At 45.0% G+C, this 22,355-nt stretch overlaps 1 protein-coding gene across 3 annotated transcripts in view; it reads left to right on the forward strand.

Moving 5' to 3' along the window:
- Positions 1–22,355, forward strand: part of PPP2R2B (protein phosphatase 2 regulatory subunit Bbeta) — a 420,374-nt gene that overhangs the window by 310,700 nt on the left and 87,319 nt on the right. For all 3 annotated transcript variants that reach the window (XM_080803440.1, XM_080803442.1, XM_080803441.1), the window contains 2 exons: positions 2,793–2,958; positions 8,837–8,949. In XM_080803440.1, the coding sequence (XP_080659566.1) occupies positions 2,793–2,958; positions 8,837–8,949 (279 nt within the window). The remainder of the gene's footprint in view (positions 1–2,792; positions 2,959–8,836; positions 8,950–22,355) is intronic.

Raw genomic sequence — 22,355 nt, forward strand, 5'->3', positions numbered from 1 at the left:
CCTGGCCCAACCCGGGTGTTGCACATTCAAAATGACCTCACTTCCCATCTGACCTGTGAAATTCCATGGCTGTTTGTTGAGCCGAAAACTCCTCTTTGAGTGGGATTTCTCTTCCAGCCATTGAAATAAGGTCTCCCAATTTCAGATGATCCTGCAGAATATGTAGGAGGGAAAAAACAAAAAAACAGCTCTTTGCCAACAGATGTGAAAAGGATACCTGGGGTCCGTAGAGAAGATAGTGTTAGTTCATCCTACCAAAGGGAGTGAGATCCCACCAGGTGTCATCTCGACGATGCACGTGACCAGTGCTTTACTGCAGGTGTCACAAAGGTCCCTGGAGCTCCGTGCTGTGTGCATGCTGACCAGGAGTTTGAACTTACAGTGAATTGAATCTCAAAAAGCCCATTTCCTACTGAGACTTGGTTCCCACTAGGAATTGTTTCTCTTTTTCATATAAATTGAGTTTTTTGTGTGTCTGCTTCTGTTTTTGTCAGAAGGGAATTTCGGCCCAATCTGATTTCCTTGGCCTCCCCTGGCACGGTCCCGGAGCTTCCAGCAGGCCCGTGTGTGTTCTAGGACCTCTCCCATCTGTTACCACCTGCCTCTCAGATTCACCAGGCCCAGGGCAGGGGGAGGCCCACTGCAGGAGAAGGTTTCACAAGAGACTTCCCGAGCAGTTGAAAGCCTGATTTGTGCCTCAAAGCCATTTATGTTCCCCCTCCCCTCAAAAAAAAAAAAGGAAAGCCTCATTTAGAGGTGATATATTTGGTAATTGCACATTATTTGCAATTAATTTCTATAAGGGCATCATGATCCCTCGGGGTTCTGTATAAATTCAAGTGTTCAGCATTAAATCAGGCACCAGGCCTATTCCATTGGCCCTGGAAACACGAAAATGTGGTTGGCAAGTAGGAACTAATAGCTCTTCGTGACCTGGAATTTTTCCTGCTTTTCCAGAGCTGCCGAGTGCTAATTGGTCTGGCACATACTACACACACTTGACAGTCTGATTTGGATGGTAGCAAATCAGCATTCTTATAAATTTATTGTTAAGGTGGACTGGCTGTCTCGTAGTATAAGCAGGATATCAGCGTTTAAAGTCCTTTTAAAACTGATTTTCAAAAACCTTCTTCTGTTTTAAAAGAAAATCCAATTAGGTCCATAGTGATGATAAAGAAGAACCAGAGCCACTATTTAACATAAATTACCCTAGGCAGCACATTGCCCATCTTAATCTGTGCCACGATTTCCGGTAACTCTTATAGGTTTCACCTGTTTGTTTGTTTTTTTTAATTAAATTTTTTATTTATTTTCAGCATAACAGTATTCATTGTTTTTTCACCACACCCAGTGCTCCATGCAATCTGTGCCCTCCCTAATACCCACCATGGGGGAACCAGGTTTCACCTGTTTTAATTGACTGACCTCTTTGGGAAGCCTGAGTCAGTAGTAGAAGGGGAACACATATTCCAAAGGAGGATGGTTTTGTTTAATAAAAATATAGACGTCGATGAAAGGATCGTACAGTTGGGTGTTCTGCTTTGTGGCGAGACTTGGGGTTGGAATGAACGCGAAGCCTGAGAAGCAAAGCCTGCTTTTGACTTGTGTGAGGCACGCTCCACCCCTGGAGAATTTGCTCCTAGGACCCTCAAAATATGCTCAATACAGACCATCAGCACCATCACCCATCAAATTGAGTACATGGAGACTTGGGTTTGGATGTTCAATATCCATCCAGAAATATGATTTTTTTTTAATTGAGCCTTTTCCTCAGAATCCAGCTTGCGCAACACATGTTCAGTAAGACCTGAATTTGACTTCGTGAGCACAGTTTTGCAAAGCCTGAATCTGGAAGCTCTTGGTGATAAGTTCCTAAAACACCTGAAATAAAAACTCCCTCTTCTTTTTTCCCTTCTCCTTTTTCTTTAACACCTTTTTTGTCCTCCTCTCCACCCTTCTTCTTACCCTTTCCCCCTTCCACAGATCCTTTCCTTTAAGTTTCACTATAGCATCCTTAATGTATTTCCCACTGTGGGCACTGTGCATAAGGGAGCTGGGGGGAAACGGGCGGGCGGAGAGGGTAGAGTCTGACAGTCCTTCCAGGGACTCCGGTGGCATCTCTGTACTCATGTCTGTTTTGTCACTCATGTCAGAAGAAAATGGGGGGAGGGAGAGATCTGATGACCAACTCCTGTGTATAAGCTGTGTGACCTTGGAGAGGTCATTTTAGTACCTCTGAGCCTCTCTTGTCCATTTCCCTGCACTGCTGACCTCTCAGAGGTTCTCCAAGGATCTGGTAAGATTTTAAAAGGCCAGCGAAAGGTACAGATGCCATAGCTTTGGAGTCTTTGTGAGGGATTAATAGAGGTATGGACTTGGGTGTGGGATGGCTCACTCCAAAGGGTGTCCAAGACATCCATTAGGACATAGAAAGAAAAGATTAGAATTTCCGGTGATATGTATTTTTAAATGATCCTATTTTAATATCCAGTCCTCTGTGTATGTTATATATACCATATATTAGTGCAGAAGTTCATGCATATAATTTATAAATAAATGGTTTTATATTGAAGGTCCCAGTGTTGACCAACAGGGGTTTGTGATCAAATGCTGGGGAGGCCAATAAGCTAAGGTAAACTTGTTGCCTTGGTTCTGCCCTCATTCTACACTGACTTGGCCTGCTCACCCCACCCCAGTAACTCTGCCCCCAAAAAGAAGGAATTGGTGAATTTGTAGTTGGCTTACGTGATTTCATCTTCTGTGTGTGTGTTTTTTTTTTCCTCTTCCTACAGAGTAAAAATCAGGTTCATCGTAGGGGTGAATACAATGTTTACAGCACATTCCAGAGCCATGAACCCGAGTTCGATTACCTGAAGAGCTTAGAAATAGAAGAAAAAATCAATAAAATAAGATGGCTCCCTCAGCAGAATGCAGCCTACTTCCTTCTGTCTACTAATGGTACGTGGAGGTGACTTTGCCTGTTTGGTATTTGTAGAGATAAAATCAGCAAACCATGTATTTCAATCTCTCTGGGGCTCAGTTTTTCTTATTACCTTGCAAGCTGTTGGAAAACTTCCAGACTGCGTTTGCAAGGTGTCTACCCGAGTACTCGGCCCAGGGTAGGCTCCCAGCACATAGCACTTACCCTTTTCAAAAATAACCAATTTATGACCAAATTATGTGAGAGACCCATTATCTGTAGCTTTCGATAATGCAGATGATTTCCAGGTGTTTTTAGAATATGACTTCCTTTCTTAAGATTTACTCAGTGTTCTGGGAAGACATTTCAGAAAACTCAATATGCCATCCCTATGAGTTTGGCATACAGAGTAGGAATTATTAATCCCTGAATATATTTGGGGGTTTGTAAAGGAGATGGCTGTGTCTCTCTTACACCATCAAGTTCTCAGCCAGGAGCACAGGTCAAAGGGGGGCTTTCCAAAGAAGTGATTTATTTTTCTCTCCCTCCCTCCATACTCTTCCGATACCGTTTGTTGTTTTGGGGGAGTTGATAGAACTAGGTCGGAGAGAGAGGACATAGAGGATTGGATAGAGATTCGTATTAATATGGTAAACCTTTATACAGTGGAATGACCTACCCTTAAGGTTCATTAATACCCTTGCTGAAAGAAGACATCTATACTCAGAACAGTTCAGAATAAAATCATATACTAAAAGGGCACTAATTGACTAGCGTCACAATTAAGAAGATTAATGTATAAAAATGAAAACCCTCTATCAAGCAAATAAGCTGAAGAATGCTTCATTTCATCCTATGTGTGAGTCTGCCTAGGAGGAATATACATTTAAATATAAGTCAAGAAGCTAGGAATTTGCTTTCTGCTGATCCCCAGCACTGACAAGGTATTGGTCACATGTATGTAATATGATCAGACATATATTAGTGTTCCTGAAGTCAGAAAGGAAACACACCGCAAGATTTATCATGATTAATTTTGGATCGTGCATGTTGAGTGTCTTGTAGATTTGCTCCTTTTATCATTTTTCACTTTCTAAAGTTTTTACAACAAATTTTATTTTACTCTCCTGAAAAGAGGGGGAGAAGTTTTTAACGTATATGAACCCAAACTCTCTTGATTATAAAGCCAGGGTACAAGTCTAGACACTCGTACTTCTGAGAGAGCCAGTTTGAGGCTATCCACGTGGCTTATCTCAACATGACCAGATCTCCACTCATCTGTTTTTCCAGATTCTCAGTAATTTAATTCTTTCTCAGAACTGTCTGTATTGTTCACTTTACTTTCCTCACCCCTGATTTCTTGAAAGCCAGACCACATGAATGTTTCCTCTTTTTTTGTTTGTTTCGCTGGCGAATGCAAAATAGGCTCTGCCTATCCAACCCTTTAGAATAAAAGAGACTTCTGATGATGTTGACTTAATTGTTTCAGGCAGAGGTAAAGTGTCTGATTATCTGCTCTGGCTAGCTGACTTCATATTATGAAATTTACCCTATTGATTATTACTATAGAATCCAAAGACTTATTAACTGCTTGGGGGGGGGGATGGGTTGGAAATCATTGAAATGCAATGAAGATTAATTATATAGCATAATGTTCTGTTAATTGAGTTTTTAAATAGTTTTTTGATTAACAAGGATATTATCTTCCCATTTGGGATGCTATTTCATATGCCAACAGTATCTCAAAATGATTCTTAGAAGAAAAATTCCCATGTTCTTATGTGATTTTCTTTTTTGTACTAATATTGAGGTTGAGAATTCCCCTTAAGCCAAATAGGTTAACATGCAAAAATTAATGAAAGACAATTGGAATTACTGTACAAAAGAGAAAATGAAGATAGATGATAAGATTGTGTTTAAAAGCTGCCACAAGTAATGATAAACTACTCAGAGATCCAGCCAGAAAAAAGAAAAAGTCATTACTCATAGTAACAGCCACATGTTCCTTACACTTTTTTATCCACAAAGCTTCAAGATACTAAGTCAAGAAAAATTGTGTGATAATAAAGTCGAGAATGACTCCAGGCAACCCAGCCATAGGGAATTGGATTGAATTCGCCATCAATTATCTTTAAAAAAAAAAAAAATGTGCTTATCTCATTACAGTTGGGTGTAGTTTTTATGTTCTGCTGGCATATATTTTCAACTTTATCATTTTTCATGAAAAATAAAACCAACATTCCATTGTGAATCTAGACTTTGAAATTACTTGCCAGGTGAAAACACATTGCTTTACCTAGCTTTCTACTTCTGTCTTAATTCTTATAATGAGAGGGAAAGGTATACTTGATTTATTCTGCGTGCTACGAAAATAGTATGTGTTCATCATAAAAAACAAATTAGAAAAAAACAGGGAACCAAAGGAAGAAAATACAATGTTTACACCTAGAGAGAACCAGTATTAATGTCTTTTAAAGAAAAAAGCAGAGATGTAGATAAATGGATAAATCTTTTTGCTTCTTAACAAAAATGAGATTAATCTGTAAGCTGTTCTGCAGCAAGATTTTTTTTTACTTAACATAACACTTAACAACAGGAATATCTTCCTGATCGTTAAATATTCTTCTAAAATATCATCACATTTTCAGTGACTGCATAGCATTCCCTTGTATGAGTTTTCCATAATTTACTAATAAATCTCCCTTTATTTGACCTTTAATTATTAACAAATTCTTACTATTTTGAAGTAGGTATTTATAGGAGTAGATGTTAGTATGGATAGATATAATTAGGAAAAAAGCATATTATAAACCATGCATAGCACATTACATACATTAAAAAGTGATATAATTGCACACACAAATATAATGAAAGGATGTATACAAAATTTTCCTGATAGTGTTCTTTGTCTAGCGGAATTGAGGGAAATGTTAATTTTTTCTTTTTTCTTTTTTTTTTTTTTTCACTTTCTGGCTCATTTTCATTTTTTGCAATTATATTTGCCACTTGTGTAATACAAGAAGGAAATGAGAAAATACAAAATCTGTATATGTAGTATTGCTATAGGTTTGTACCCCACCCCCCAAAAAATGCAGAGAAAAAATACAAGTATCTCTGTGAAACATTAACAAGGATTGTCCCTGACCAGAGAGATTATAGTTGATTCTTTTTTTTTTTTTTTAAGATTCTATTTATTTATTTGACACAGAGAGAGAGAGATCACAAGTAGGCAGAAAGGGGGTGGGGAATAGACTCTCTGCTGAGCAGAGAGTCCGATGTAGGGCTCGATCCCAGGACCCTGAGATTATGACCTGAGCCGAAGGCAGAGGTTCAACCCACTGAGCCACCCAGGCGCCCCAGATTATAGTTGACTCTTACTCTTTAGTTCTACCTGTGGTTTCTCTATTTCTCTGTGTTGCAATGTATTGTTCATAATAAGAAAAAAGAAGAGGAGAATCGCCTTGCAAAGGGGACAGAATATATTCCAAAGCCCAGCAGTAGGAAATATTGGGTGTTAAACATCACTGATTTGCATTGTTCTGAGTCACAGCTGATCGGTCACTAATCCAGCCACTGTATAAAGCAGGGCTTCTGCTTCATTTTCTCACCCTGAAATGCAGCGCCTGCGGCCACAGGGCATCCAAAGAGGGTAGGAGCCGAGGACTGCCGGCGTATGGACAGGAAGTACAGAAATTCAACTCTGGGGCTGGGGAAGGCTTCCCTGCCTTCTGTTCCAGTACAGGCTGGGGGAGCGCATGGTTCAGGGCACATACACCTTACACTTAGTAGCCCGGCCGGGTCTGCCAGCATACGTGACCAGCTGGGGTCATCCCCAGATAATAGGAAACAGGGGCACTGACCTGTTGAAGTAGCCAAATGGTTGCTGAAAGCCGACTTCAGGATGTGGTGCATTTCAGACCTCTGAGGGCCGGGCCTTTGGCAAGGAGACGTGGAGAAGGGGAGTGAGGGGATGATGGAGAAAGGGAACCCTACTAGAGGCTGGGGGAGAGGCAGCTCATCTCCCCACAGTATTGCAGAGGAAACGGGATGTGCCGGCATCGCCACAGGATAAAACTGTCACGGTCACAGAGCAACATGTTATTATCAGAGAATAGTTGCCCTCTGCAAATTCTAATAACAGCCGCCCTTTGTCAACCGTTGTTAGCAGGCCACCCCTGTGTTCAACACTACATGCCCAGTGTTCCATTTCATCTTCCTGAGAGCCCCATGGGGAAGGTGCTGTTTTCCCCAACTGACAAGTAAAGAAACCAAGGCATAGAAAAGTTAGGTGCCTTTATTTATAAGGTTGAAATATTTGGGACATACTTACACTAAAAAGTCATTTGTTGTTTCTCTGAAGTTCACACTAAATTGGGCATTCTGTGCTCTTTTTCCTGATAAATCTGGTGCTCCCGTTTGTCACTTGAAGAAACTACACACCTGCTCCGTGGGAATCCCTGTCCCTGGCCATGTGGCTGGCTGGAGAGGGAGTGAGGGTCTGGCCCAAGCTTGTCTGGTTCCAAGCCTACCCTGTGCAGGCACAGAGCAAGATACAGAGGAGGAAGGCGTTCAAGTCCCTGCATCCTACAAGAAAACCTAGAATGCATACAAGTAATGAATGCAGGACCCGTTCAGGAAAGCCTGCAAAGGCACGTGGCTCACACCCGTGATCTGATTGGCCCAAAGACGTTTTCTTAAGAAATGCGATCGAAGATCTGCAGGTGGGGTGTGCCATCTCCGGCCACCCAGAGCCCTCAGCCCCTCTCACTCGTTACCCCTGCCTGCCTCACCCCTGTACCCATTAGAGATCTTGCCCTGCTTTATTGCTATGGCGAATGACAGGTGTCAGCCAGTGATGGAAAGTGCTGGAACAGCACACAGAGGAGAAAGGCAGTTTCCAGCTGGGGATTCCAAGGAGACTGCAGGGGAAAGGAGCTTTTGGATGAACACTCTTACCATTTGATATCTCTGAGTACTGCTAGCAAGATGCACGGTATAGATGGGACTCACTCGTTCACGCACCTAATAGTTATTGAACATCCACTGCGTCCCGGGCACCGTCGTACGTGCTAGATGTGTAGTAATGGATGAGACAGAATCCCTGGCTCCGGCGAGCTTACATTCACATGAGGGAGACGAAACAAAGCCGTTGTCACATAGTTAGTGGCAAGACGAGGCCCTGAAGCCGGAGGAGCAGGCGAAGAGAATGGTGGGGATGTTCTGATGCAGGTTGGCTCAGAAAGGCCCCTCTGGGGGTGGGACATGAACAGAGCAGAGTGAAGGAGCAAGTCACGGGAAGAAGAAGGTGGCAGGCTTTCCTGGAAAAGGCAGAGATAGTGCAAAGCCTGAGGCAGGAGTGGGGACAATGGGTATGGAGGCTGTAGAGAAGCCGTGTGGCAGGAGCACAGGGCGAGGGGAGCAGAGGGGCAGGAAGTGTGGGTCACGAAGGGCCCTTCAGGTCATGGCCGGGACAGCCCTTGCTTGGGTGGGACACGGAAATGGGGGTACCTACCTCTCGGGGTTGTGGTGAGCATTAAATAAATTTTCCATGACAAGTGCTAATAACATAGTGACACAGCTAGTTCTGTATATGTGACCGCTCTTGTTCAGTGTTTAATAAATATTTTTATTGAAAATAATTTTATTGAATGAACCAAAAGAAAATATAAGCTCCAGATTTCATAGGCCATCATCAGGAAAACCATTGGTCTAGGCACAATATATGGTTTTGTTCTGAAACATGAGCTCTGCCTCCAGACAGCATGAGGTGATGCCCTGAATCCTTGATGTGACCAGCAGTTCCTTCCGTCCTCACCTCCCCTCCCCCTGCTTCCCCCACCCCACCCCTCCGCACACAAAACTCCCTGACAAGCTGGTTTTCACTGTAATTTGGTTTCCTCTGGCTGCCCTCCACAGATAAAACTGTGAAGCTGTGGAAAGTCAGCGAGCGTGATAAGAGGCCAGAAGGTTACAATCTGAAAGATGAGGAGGGCCGGCTCCGGGATCCTGCCACCATCACAACCTTGAGGGTGAGTCCCGGGGCAGTTTTGGCCCCTGTCTTTTGCTTCTCTTGGCCACCGGGCACCAAGGAAGGACTCCCCGGTGTGGCTGTGGGCTGGGTGCTGCTCTCGGTTGCAACCGTCATGTGTGAGTGAAGGAGATAAAGCAGAGGGAGGAGGAGGAGAGGTCTGAGCTCTGATGACTGCAGAAGCATGTCCTTCCTTTATGCCCCCAGGACTGGCCATGTGGCCACTGTCATGCCTTACTGTATCCTCAGCCTCTGTCTGCTCTCGGTATCGAAAATGTTCTGAGCGTCTTTTTTACTCAAGGTGCAGGGGATGGGTCTACCCACATGGCAAGTTAGAATCTTGTGATTCAGAACGTGAACTTGTGAATGTCATGGGCCTGGGTTTGAATTCTGCTCCTCACCAGAATCTCCTGTGATCACTTTAACCCTTTTGAACTTTGGTCACGCAAGTTATTTGTAGATTCTCTGTCTATACAGCAAACCTCATACTTGGCTAAAAATGTGCCGAAGTTGGAAAGCCTCCTTCCATGGCCGGTCTTCAATATGTGATCTCGCCTGTTGGTCTAAGTGGCTCCCTCCCTGCCCTCCAGAAATGCACAGTCTGGTAAAGAAGAGATTTGTAGGTCTACTATAAAAATGCTTATGGCACGAAATAGAGTAAGATAAGTGCAGGGAGTGTCAGAGTTTGATCAACGGGGGAAGAAATTATATTTGGCTCTGGAAGACCAGGAAAGGTCTCTTAGGAAAGTGGTGTTAAAAATGGATTTCTAAAAAGCAAACTTTTAAGGGAAGGCTCTCTGGACACAGGTTAGAGTGGTTCAGGACTTGGTGGTGAGTGGTTTGGGATGTGTTTAACATGAGAGGTAAAGCAGACACACGCTGAGACCAGTCCTGGCCCTGAGGGGCTTTCAAAACTGTGTCAGATATGTGCTTTCAGATACCAGCTGCTCTACTGAAGACCAAAAACCGAGAAGGGGCACAGCGCAGCACATGCGCGGAAAAGAGGTTGTCACTGGAGGTTTAGAAGCAGATATGGGAATTGAATGATCAGTGTGTGCCCATTAGCTCACTTGTTTATTTGTTCATTAATTCATTTGTTCCTCTCTTTAGGCAGCGGATGCTTTTTTTTTTTTTTAAGATTTTATTTATTTATTTTAGAGAGAGTGTGTGAGCAGGGGGGAGGGCAGAGGGAGAAGGAGAGAATCTCAAGCAGGCTCCCCGCTAAGTGCAGACCCCAACATGGGGCTCAGTCTCATGACCCCGAGGTTGTGACCTGAGCTGAAACCAAGGGTTGAACACTCAACTGATTGAGCCACCCAGGTACCCCCAGCAGCTGCTTTGTGAACACAGGCTCGTTTCTGGCCACAATGCTAAGCTGTCCGGTATTTACCCAGTACCCATGGGTACCTGGTCTTTGGCCTTCTGAGCAAATAAGCATTGACTTGCTCTGTTTCCTCTTGTCGGCCTGTGCCTCCAGCCTGAAGAACTGCCATGCAAATCTTCCGTATCAGACTGGCCCGATGCTCTAAAGGCTTGGGGGTTTTGCAGAGCCAAGGGTAGAGTAGTGAAGAGTCTGGACACTGAGTCAGTCTGTCCTGGGTCAGAACTGTGGCACCATTGCTTTCCAGCTGGGGACCTTGAGCATATTAATTAAAGTCCTCATGCCTCCCAAGTCCCATGTGCATTACCAGGATTCACTGCTTCCTGGGATTTTTGTGAGAAATCCACGCTGTCTTGTGTGTGCCAAAGTGCTTACCCTTAGAGCGTCTCACTCCCAGAAAGCACTCATTAATGTTTGTCCCCTGCTGTTGGTATGATATTATCTTCATCATTATCATTATCATAGCTGTTATTACTCCCTACTGATATGAGAAAGTTCATATTCTTTTCCTTTTCATGTACTTTTTATACTGTTGTACTCAGTCTACAAGCAAATCACTGATACTTAGTGAGTGGCAGGCAATCTGCTGGCTGCCCAAGGGGAATAAGATCATCTTTGGCCCCATGGAACTTAGCAATCCTGTGGGTGCCACTGGGGGGTTCACACCATGACCTTCTGCCCAGATGTCACCTTGTCTTTGCTCTGTGGACAGACCTTCTCAGATGCCATCTGTAGTTCCTGGCGTCCCTGGCGTCCCATAGGATTTTGTACGCCTGTGGTTGGTGCTCAGAGATGTGGCCCCCGTGATGAAGAGAAGGCCTGTGTGTATGTTTCCCTTAGAGCAGAGATGTTGAAGTGGACTCGGTACCCATCAAACATGGAAGGAGGCCTTGAGGTGTGGCTGCAAGTTAGAAAACCCTAATTCCGGTTCTTGCTTTCATCTTAACAAGCAAATCACATTTCTTCTGTCCAGGCTTAGTTTCCAGGCTGCCACACAGAGGACTGAACAGTCTGTGCTCTTGCATTCACGGTGTGAACTCCAGATTCCCGGGCCCTGACCCCAGTGATTTCCCTTCAGCGAAGGGAGGAGATCCAGCGAGATCTATGTGTTTAACACAAGCCCGTCGGGGTTGAGACAGGGGTCTGTGGTCACTGGATTTTATCATCTCCAAGGCTCCCCTGAGCTATCATTTTTAATGGGCCTCTGCTACTTTCCAATCATTTCAATAGTTACTACATCAACTTGAGAGACATATTTGCTCTAATAGTGTAAATACCTGTATTTGATTTCACCCCATCTATTTTCCTAGGCTTTCCAGTGTCCTACGTTTCAGTGTAATCCTCCACACTGCAGCTTTCTTTGGATGAAAACACTGAAAAGGCCAGTCTCCTTTCTGTTTTGATCCCAGTAGTAGAAGAAAAAAACCCACAAACAACCCTGAAGACCATAAATTCAGAACAATGACTCCAAACAGAATGAGCTGACATGATATTAATCAGACTGTAATTTACTAACATGCTCCTCTCTCGAAATTTGCATCGCCAGCACTTGTGGTGTTTTCCCCCTCCCTGTCTTATGATTACCTCTTGCTCACGTTTCATACTTTGCAGTTCTGTGTGGGTCTTGAGAGTGAGAACATTTAATAATCTCCGACAGCTAATTAATCCTCACTGAGTAATGAACCTGTTCTGTTTCAGTGCTAGGATCCTCAGCTTTTCAAAGCAAGAATGTGGCTTTTTTTTTTCTTTTTTCGCAGAAGAGATAGCCTTTTAAATCCAATCACTCATTATCCAGAAAGGCTATGAGAAGCACTTCTATGAAAACCATATTGACTGCTAAGTATATAGCATTCAAAGCAATAATCATGATGATAATTTAATAACAAAACCTTAGTGCTGTAAAGTGCCATTTATATCACCAATATTCTCTTACCTAATCCCTTGATTTACCTTCAGAACACCCAGGCGGAGGGCCAGTGAAAATGCTGGTATCTAGTATTTATTGAGCATTTATTATATCCCAAGCATTGTGCCACACACAGTGTCTGCATTAGCTGTCACCCGCGGTAGAGTTTGCTATCAAATACCCATTGTAGAGATGAGGCTCAGAGAGGTTAAGTAATATGCACAGGGTCACATAGAACTGAGAACCACATCTTGATCTCCTTTGCCATGGACCTGAGCCCTTAAACCTGGCATAGACTCAGAAAGAGAAGTGACTTGCCCAATGCCTGCCAACTGGTAATTCCAAGGCTGGGACTAAAAATCAAGAGCTATGGATCTAACACTTGAACACACACTTTGGAGGATTTGAAATGGCTTTCTTCCTCATTAGTACCATTATCATTCCAGATCAGGATGCCCGTCTCTCTCTCTCCTCACCCATTCCACCTTCTCTCCTACCCCCACGTTCATACACAGTGGATTTTCAGATCCCCGGCCCCAGCATGCAGGAGCAATGACCCTGGGGTCTTCAGGAGTTCTGCTTAGCAAGATTCCCCTGGCCTCCCTGTCCAGCCTCCCAATAGCAAGATATAAGCAGCCCTCAGAGCCCTTTCTAGGCAACAGAAACTCATAGTTGTAGTAACTTCATCAGCCTGGGATGGGAGCTGGGTGGTGAGAAATCACACTTAGCATATTCCTCCCGGCAGGAGGAGCCTGGAGTTATTATTTGCCTCATTATGGTTCGCTGCCAGTGCCCTGGGAACCTAGGCCAGATTGGAATTTGTTTTTTAACCAGTTACAAATGTAGATATCAGAAGGTGTGATCTCCCATGCTGTGGCTTGCCAAAAATGAAGGGGCTGTGATGAATTCCAGTTTTCTAATGGATTTTACCCAAATATTCCTTGCAGCTCATATAAATAATAATAATAATAATAATAGTAATAGCCATGTTTATTAGGTGCTTACTCTATCCCAGATGCTGGATTTCATATCCTTAGATCATGTAGTTCTAACAGTAACTCTGCCAGGTAAGTTCTCTCATTCTCTCTGGATCATCCAAAGCCTGCCTTCCTCTGAGAAGCTCTCCTAGAATTCCCTAGGGAAAATCACACACTGGGGTCTTCCCTTTCACCATCGGTGGCCTTACCCTGCCCCTTTTCGCTAGTCTGTATTTTTGCCTGAGATATCATCTGTGCATTTGCTGCTGGCCCTCTACCTCCCCTCCACCTCCAGGAAAGCAGGAGCCACACTGGGTTTTCTTCCACAGCCCCAGCACCTAGAACGCGCGGGATGTGGTAGGGCCACATATTTGTCAAACGAATGAATTACACAGAAGTGGAAACAGCCTTAGCGAGGGCAAGGATTTTACTCAAATCTCATGGCTAGCAAATGGCAGAACTGGGATGTGAACCAAATCTATCGGATTCATTAGGATTCTGTATAGCTTCTGCCTTCTAAGAAGATCTTCATTCATGATCGGAGAGCAGGGGAATTTCATTCTTTGTGTACCTTGGACTTCTTCGGCAGAGCTTTCTTAATGCATGAGCTTTACTTTGGTAGAAGAGGGGGGACCCAGGACTGAGGGCTGCAAAGGCTTCTCTGTCACAGGGTGGGCACACAGTGGGTGCACCCTATTAGAAAGATGAAATGACCTGCTGTTTTATATATGAGCTGGATGCTGGAGACTGAGTCTGTCTTCCTCTCAGCCTCCAGACACACACACGTGACATTCTGGACTAACATTTTTCCACGTAGGGTGACCCTGATGTTTGCAAATGTTGCCCATGGCTGTTTGGACACACGCACAACCTCCCCCACCCCACCCCCACCACCTTCCGGGCACCTTGGCCCATCAGCATGAGCGTTTGCCAGCTCTGAACTCACAAGGGGTCGTTTTGAGGATTGTGGCTAACAGGTCACGGCTTAGTAAGGTTGATTAAACAGACTAGCTCTTTTCCCAAAAGTGATCCTTTCAGTGAAACAGCTAGTCCAACTACCTGATCTGTTTTCTAAAGAACGGATTAAACACACCAGGAGGTTAAGTTAAGCAACTGCTTGTATTCAGCCTTTCCTAGGGACCGGCTCTGGGCTGAGAGTGTGTAATGCGTGTGTTACAATTCTTTCTTAATGCAGTCCTGTGACTTGGGCATCATGCCCGTTTTACGGGATGTGTAAACAGAGGCTCAGGGAGGTAAGCACTGGCTTAAGGCCCCACAGATAATAAATGACAAAGCCAAGAATGGAGCCCAGGTCTCTGTGATCCCAGAGGTCCTGACCTTCCCCATTACTCAGTACTGTGTACTGTGTGGCCCCTGATTGAGACAACAAGGGGGGTGGCATCTGACATGTAGAACTTTTTACTGTATTTTATCCTATTTGGCGAGTGCCTGCTGTGTGTCAGGTACTGTGCCAGGTACGTACTGCCAAGTGGATCTCCCAAAGACGAGTGAAACGCCCTCCCTTTCCTCAAGAGGAAGGTAGGAACAGGATGCAAGTGCCTGCAACCAGAAATTAATGGAAGCAGTGGTTCTTAAATTCAGAATGCCTCATGGGCACCTGGGAGGCTCTGTCGAGTACAGTCCCTTCCCTCTAGGGCTTCTGGCATAGAAGGTCTAAGTTGCACCCAGTGAATCTTTGACCAGACCCCTCCTGGAAACCCCCCAGGTGATTCTGGTGCGTGCAGTCCCTGGGCCACTCTTTGAGAAACACTGGAGAGGATAAGCGTCCCGAGACCAGCACAGAAGTTTGCTGTATCAGAGGAAGAACAGAGGGAAAGGAGGTACAGGCCTAGGAAGGGGTTTCCAAGATGCATCTTGCAGGGTATTTGGTCTTTCATGCTGGGGATCTCGTTGGATGCTCCCACGGATCCTGGGAGGCAAGTAGGACATGAATTGGTATTTTCCTCTTTCTAATGGTACGGATGTAATTATCCCCAATACAAAAGGGGAAAACTGAGACTCTGAGAAGCAAATACTTGCTGTCTAGACACAACCTTATGCTTTCTTGCTGCCTCTACGGTGCCCATGGACAATGGGTAACCCCAGGTTCAGGGAAGATTACTGGGTGAGTCAGGATCCGCCAGCCCTGCCCAGATTTTAATTTTGGCTCTTATGCTTTGATACCCGAGGCCTCTTAGGACACAGATACAGCCTTCCCCTACCCATTTTTAATTTTTCTAGGCTTCATTTTGTGATTTATTGCTGTGCTGGGACTTAATATCCTACCCTTTCATAGTTTCATCTTTCCTTTCCTTATATTTGTTGCAAACAACAATGAAGTGTTTAGCTACTGCAGTGAAAAATCAATCAAGCCTGTTTCATATTCACAGGCTTGCAATGGCCCCCTGGATTAGATTAACTCCGTGAACGTGTCACTCTGGTGTGGGTAATTTCTCAACCTTCGCTCCGTCCCTCCCCCTCCTGCCCCGGCGGGTGGATATTGAGATTTCCCATTGATTGACTGCCCCAAAAGAGAATGCTGGCATGTGATGTGTGTAACTCAGCGGGACGCACATAGTCTGTGTTTATGAAAATAAATAATAATTTCTGTTATCATTATTGATTGCCGTCATTATCTGATTGTATCTGTCTGTGTCATGGGGTTTCGGTTATGGGATCAGAAAGCGCTCCACAGGAACCTCGGGCACGACCCTCCCCGACAATCCTCTGCATTTTGATGTGTTTCGCCTCGTGGGGATGAGGGTTGGGGATGTCTCCGTCCTGTCCTTTGGCCAGTGTTCGGTGAGACAATGTTAGCTGTGTTCGATGTTAGGCAAAAGAACTAATTCTGTTGGAATAATAATGAGAGGAGCCCACATTTATTGAGGATTTGCTGTGTTCCAGGGACAGTGTACATATATTGGCTGATTTTATCTTTGAGATAAAGCCTTTACGGAGGGACTGAAATAAATCTCATTTTAGAGATGTGAGAACAGGGGAGCCTGGGTGGCTCAGTTGGTTAAGCGTCTGCTTTCAGCTCAGGTCATGATCCCAGAGTCCTGGGATTGAGCCCCACATCGGGCTTCCTGCTCAGCAGGGAGCCTGTTTTTCCTTCCGTCTCTGCTGCTCCCCTTGCTTGTGCTCTCTCACTCTCTCTGTCAAATAAATAAGTAAAATCTTAAAAAAAAAAAAAAAAAAAAAAGAGAGAGAGAGATGTGAGACCAGAAGTCAGAGAGGTTAAGCAATGTGCCTAAGGTCACATAGCTGCTGAGTGGTAGTGTTTGGACTGAAATTCATGTTTTTACCTTCCTTCCTCTCATATCAAAAGAGAATATCTGGTCTGTTCATCTGAATATTCAATGTAAACCATACTCTGAGTCAGCAGGAACTAGAGGACAGCCTGTCAAGGAAACTGTAGAAGCTGCTTGTGTCTTGGGCACGGGTGAGTTTCCCATGTGGTGTTGGGGAAGGAGGAGAAGAAAGGATGTCTGGAACTAGGTCATGGTTTACCAAACCTGGGTGGTGATCAGACTCGGGATGGCTTAAATCATTCCCAGCTCACTGACTCAGAACGTGCGGGAGCAGAGCCAAGGGACCTTCCTGTACCTCTCAGCTCTATCCCAGTCCTGAAGACCACCTGGGTTTGTGGGGCATTGGCACAGTGATGACCTGAAAGTCCGCTCCAAGGGGAAGGTTCTCTGGTTTCATTGTTAAGTTCTTTCTTTGACTTCTTCCTTCCGCCTACCTCAGGGTACTACATAGAATAATCTGAGGGCAACCTTATTATCCAAACGAAGTTGGCGCTATACTGAGTGATCTGATTTGGAGTAAGCTTCTGCAAGCCATCAAAGTTAAGGTTGCATGTGAGTGGTTCCGCCCTTCAAAACTCACGTTCTTTCCCCATCCTAGTCCTTATGGAATCAGCAGGCAGCCCACCTGATGGCCAGTGTGCCCTGAGAGAGAACTCTTCTGCAGACACTCATTAAATATATACCGTGTGCCAGACTTTCTGCTGCGTACATTAGAAACACCATCTTCTGCGGCCCTGTGGGGGGGGGGGGTGCTGTTATCATCCCCATTTTACAGATGAAGAATTTTACTTCAGAGCTGAAATGACTTACCCACAGGCTATAGATGCTAAGTGGCAGTCCCATTCTCACAGACATTCTCACATTAACCACATTCTCACGGACTCCAGAGTCTCTGATCTTAACACCATACAGCGGGTCTCCAGGAAAGGGAACAGGCCACACGTCAGCCATCATCGGTAAGATGGAAATCACTCCTGTTAATAAAATAGAGTAATATGCCAGCAGTATGTGGCATGATGCCCTGTGAACAGTGGATTGTCAGCATTATTCCCTTTCTCCTCTCCCCTCCCCTCTTGTCTGTCACCCGGAGACCAAGAGTTTCAGGAAAAGTCCAATGACTATAATTATCAAAGCAGTGTGACGTCAGGGGACCAGCGATCCATTGTGCCTGATTTTGAATTTGTGTTTGTACTGACTCCAGAGCCGCCTCAGATTCAGAGTGCATTCTTGGGCTACAAAATATTTTCTTTCATCTGAAAGCTGCCTTTGTTCTGCTGCCTTTCCAGTGTGGTAATCAGATCCAGTGTTAATGTAAATACAAGCAGAATCCTATACCTGGTTTAAGATCGAGGTTACTTTGTCTCTTGCTCTTACCCCCTTTGAAGGCTACCATGGCTTCTTGGATGTGATAGGAACTGGTAGATGTAAGTTCCCATACATACACTTCATAGCAGTTGGGAAGCTAAGAAGCCCACTAATATTAGAAAAAGAAAAGAATCCTGTTAGTGAAGCAAATCTTGTTGTTTCCATGGCCTCTGATGCGGTTTATCTTCCAGTCATGAGCCAGGACTGTATTCTAGACTGCAGTCTGTTCTCTTCTTGACATCAGTCATTAACTCGTGTGCGTTTCAGAGGTGTGGTAAGGTTGGCCCAGCCAGGCCGGCTGCTGGCCCTTCTCAGGCCCTGCAAGCAAGGATCTTGTCCCTGTCTCAAACCTAATCCACACAGACCCGGATGGACTTCTCTCAAAAGAGAGGTTATCAGTATAGTTTCACCCATCTTTTCCTTTCAAGAGCTCGCTCTCCGTGTATTTTTACAGTAAGCAGAAAGTCCAGGCACAACTGGATGGTTCAAGGAGAAAAGGGCCTCCAATTTCTGAATTTTTCAGGTGGAATTACCTGAATTATGACTGTGATGGGAAAGACACTGTCCCCAGACCAGGTCCTGGCTCTGATCAGAGTGAGCTCACTGTTGCTGCGGTGAGAGGGGTGCGTCCCATGCCCTGACGTGACTCCTGCTCGGGTATGCGTGTGCGGGCATGCACGGCCCAAGAAACCTTAGAGCGTTCACAAAGCCGAGAATGGAATCGTCTTTGTCTGTCAGTTAGACCTGCTGAACCAGAGATCAGAAATACGTGCCTAGATCCCTTCTGCTACCAGCTCATGCAAATAACTAATTTGAAGCCACAGAAGAAATTCTAGGGCTCCTACTCATTATCCATAAAATTTTTGTAGAAAATAATGAACACGGATGGGTTTCGAATCAAGTTCAGTGGAAGACAGGATCACTTTGATCCTTGTATGTTGCAAACCAGGCTTTACCTGATACATGGATGTAACATTTTCGATACCTGTCCTTATCTGAGAAAGAGATTTTAACTATTTCCCTAGAGGTTAATGTATAAGAAGATCCCTGTGGTGGGGGGGGGGGGGGGTGCAAAGGACCTGGTTGGAGGAAGATGTTTTATAAGGGTACTTCCATGTTTAAAGGAGATTCTTATCAACAGAAAAAAAATATTTAATTCTTTGGATTCCTTAGAATGATTGAGCTGGAAGGAAATGAACTTTCTACTTAAGGATGTTAATTTGTATTTGCTTGAATGGAGGAGAATGGGGTCACAGCCTTGTCATTTGTTGTGATCCGATGGGCTTCCGTCCTTTACCAGAAAAATGTTAAAGGCAGTGATAAAAACACACCCACGTTCACTCTCACACATGTTTCTTGCTCAAGATTATATGGGGAAACCCCTACTTAAACACATTTAAAAAATTTATTTACTTCAGGGTTTCTCGGGACCTTGAATATACTGATAGAGGATATCAGACTCCAAAAAAGATAAATGACATGCGATGTTTTCCACCAAACTTAGCTGACCATGACCAAGGGCATCACATGAAAAGCCCTTTGCTCGGCTCATGGGATCACTTTTCTTTATGACATTCTCCTCAAAATGTGGCCTTTGGCCCAGTGCCAGTCTACAGATAAAGTACCAGAATATGAATCATCACATCACCCAGCCACTGCCGTGTTCAGCTTACACTTTTATTTTCCAGACCAGGACTTTCTCAGTGAAGGAAGCAATGCATTGATTCTGTCTTAAGCTCCTTATCTTATCATCGACCATTAACAAACAGCTTGTGGCACTGTTACCTCAAGCTGCACAGCAGTAGACCTCCCTTGGGGAAATGCTGGCTGGAAGAACTGGGTCGAGGAAGAAGGCGTTCACCTGGTGGCATTTTCACTCTGCTCTTCCTGCCTTGCCATCTCAGAATCACGTTGATGGGGAAAGATTCTTCACTTTCAAGTTCATTAACATGAACTAAGCACTTAACAGTGTCTGGCCCAGCTCCAGCTCTTGCCTACTTCCCCGTTGAAGCTTCATCTGAACTCCAAGAGCTTAAGACTACTGTTGCCAGGGATACCCGGGTGGCTCAGTCTGTTAAGCCATTGACTCTTGGTTTCTACTTAGGGCGTGATTCTCAGGGTTGTGAGATCAAGCCCCGCATCAGGCTCTGCCCTCCACACAGAGTCTGCTTACAATTCTTTCTTACCCTCCCTCTGCTCCTGCCCCCACTCGCTCACACATGTGCTCCCCACCCCTCCAAAAACAAATAAATAAAATTTTTAAAACAAAACCAAAAAACTGTTGTTGCCATTTCAGATGAGGAAACTGCCTAACAGTCTGTGCAGGGTTGCTCACTAGCAAGGGACAGAACCAGAAGTCATCCTTGGCTCTCTGATAGTAGACTCCTCACTTTTAGCCACCATGGTATCCAGCTTCCCCAAAATCCAGGGTTCTCAACCATCTGAGCCAATGGAGGTTTTATTCATATTGTCAGAAACCCCTTGCAGCAGGAACGCTGCATTAGCTGATCTAGAAACCATCCTTGTTCACAAACGTCTCCTTCTGTATAGCTTAGCATCTCTCTAATCGTCATTTATAAAGGGAAGGTTACACATCCATGGTCCCAGATATACATGGCTGCCCTCACGGGGCTGACTGTCCGTGAGAAACTGGGTGGTTATGCCCCTTTGTCTGATAGTGAAACGTACCGACTTGATGCATCCCTGCCTGATGCTGCAGTCAGCCCTGCCGGAGCTCCTCAGCATTTGCTTCTCTGCTCTGTGATCCCAGTTCCTCTCATTATTTCAGGGTCCAGAGTTCTGCAACTTTGAATTAAATAAGGACATTGCCTATTTAAGGATTTTATTTATTTATTTGACAGAGATCTCAAGTAGGTGGAGAAACAGGCAGAGGGAGAGGGGGAAGCAGGCTCCCTGCTGAGCAGAGAGCCCGATGCGGGGCTCGATCCCAGGACCCTGAGATCATGACCTGAGCCGAAGGCAGAGGCTTAACCCACTGAGCTACCCAGGCACCCCATTTAAATGCCAAAACATCTCGACACAAGGGGAGCCAACTTCCTCCAATTATTCCATTGCATTTGCAAACAAGCAGATGTTTAGAAACATGTGAGAGCTTGATTTAAAAAAAAAAAAAAAATCATTTGCTCTCCAAATTCAAAGAGCATCTGAGAAAAGTATTGGGGGAGGGGTAGTGAGGGAAGTGGGGGGTACATAAGATTATCAATGAGTTCAGGAGTTGTGAGGTTAGACACTGAGACAGAAGTAACCAAAGACAGCCATATTTGGTCCCCATTGTTGTTTCCCACAATAAAGTCATCCCTGCACCTGAACCCACAGCTGACTGTCACATCAGTCCTGATTAAATGTACCTTTGCCCTACGCCATGGTCAAATCAACTAAGAACAGACGCACCACCCGGGTCTCACTAAATCTACAAGTATTTCTTGAGTCCCTACTATAACCAGGCCTTGCGACGGGCCCTGGAGTGGCAGCAGCGAACATGAATGACCCAGTTCTTGCCCTCATGGATCTTACAGTCTCTTTTGGTTGGAAAGGGCACGGATCAAATGCCACCCCTGCAATATGAAACTGACACTAGGTGGGGGCTGCAGAAGAGAGGTGGACGGTACACAGGAGAACAGACGCGAGACTTTGATCCATTTGGGGAGAGCAGAGAATAAGTTCCTGAGCAACTACTAATTGAGCTGAAGCAGGAGGTAGGTGAGGCGAGGAGTGGGAGGAACATTCCAGGCAGAGGACGTGCCGTGGGCCAAGGCGGTAAGGTGGGAGGTTGCACAGGTGAGCAGGGGATGTAACAAAGGCCAGAGTTTCTGGAATCCTGAGCACGAGGTAATGTGTGGTGACAGCACGGTGCAGATGACAAGGCAGGCAGGTCATGGCCAATTTGTGCTGGGCATCACAGACCTTGCTAAGGAATCTGCTCTTCCCTTCCAAGAGCAGTGTGTGCCCTTTCTTCTCTGCACTAGTCCTTTTTGGAAACAGCCCTTCTTTGCTCAGATAGCTAAATGTTCGGCACCCAAGACAGGATATATACACCATTGCAGAAAAGCTGTCGGCACAAACCAGGAAGTTATTGGCAGATGCAAAGGGTTTAAATGGAGGAAGCCAGCGGCATCTTGTTTGTGTGGCCATGTCGCCCTCTGGCCTCTCGCTGGCCACTGTTTTGATACATGTCAGGGCGTGGCCTCCACAGACCTTTTCCAGTATAAAGGCGTCCTCCCTCCAAGGTGAACCCTCCCATGAGTGATTGAATTGTTTGGAGGGTCATAGAACCTGACAGCTCCCTATTACACGAAGGAAAAGATAAGCTTCGGATGAGTCCTGGGGCTGGAGGAAGCCAAGACAGAGTGCACCTGTCAGAACTGCTTGCGACATATAAATCATTACCTCAATTTTCCATGCAAGAATTGGGCCAGAGAGAAAGAAGTGACTGAGGTTGGTTAGCAG

Source organism: Martes martes, assembly GCF_963455335.1.
Source record: "Martes martes genome assembly, chromosome: 5".
Classification (NCBI taxonomy): Eukaryota; Metazoa; Chordata; class Mammalia; order Carnivora; family Mustelidae; genus Martes; species Martes martes.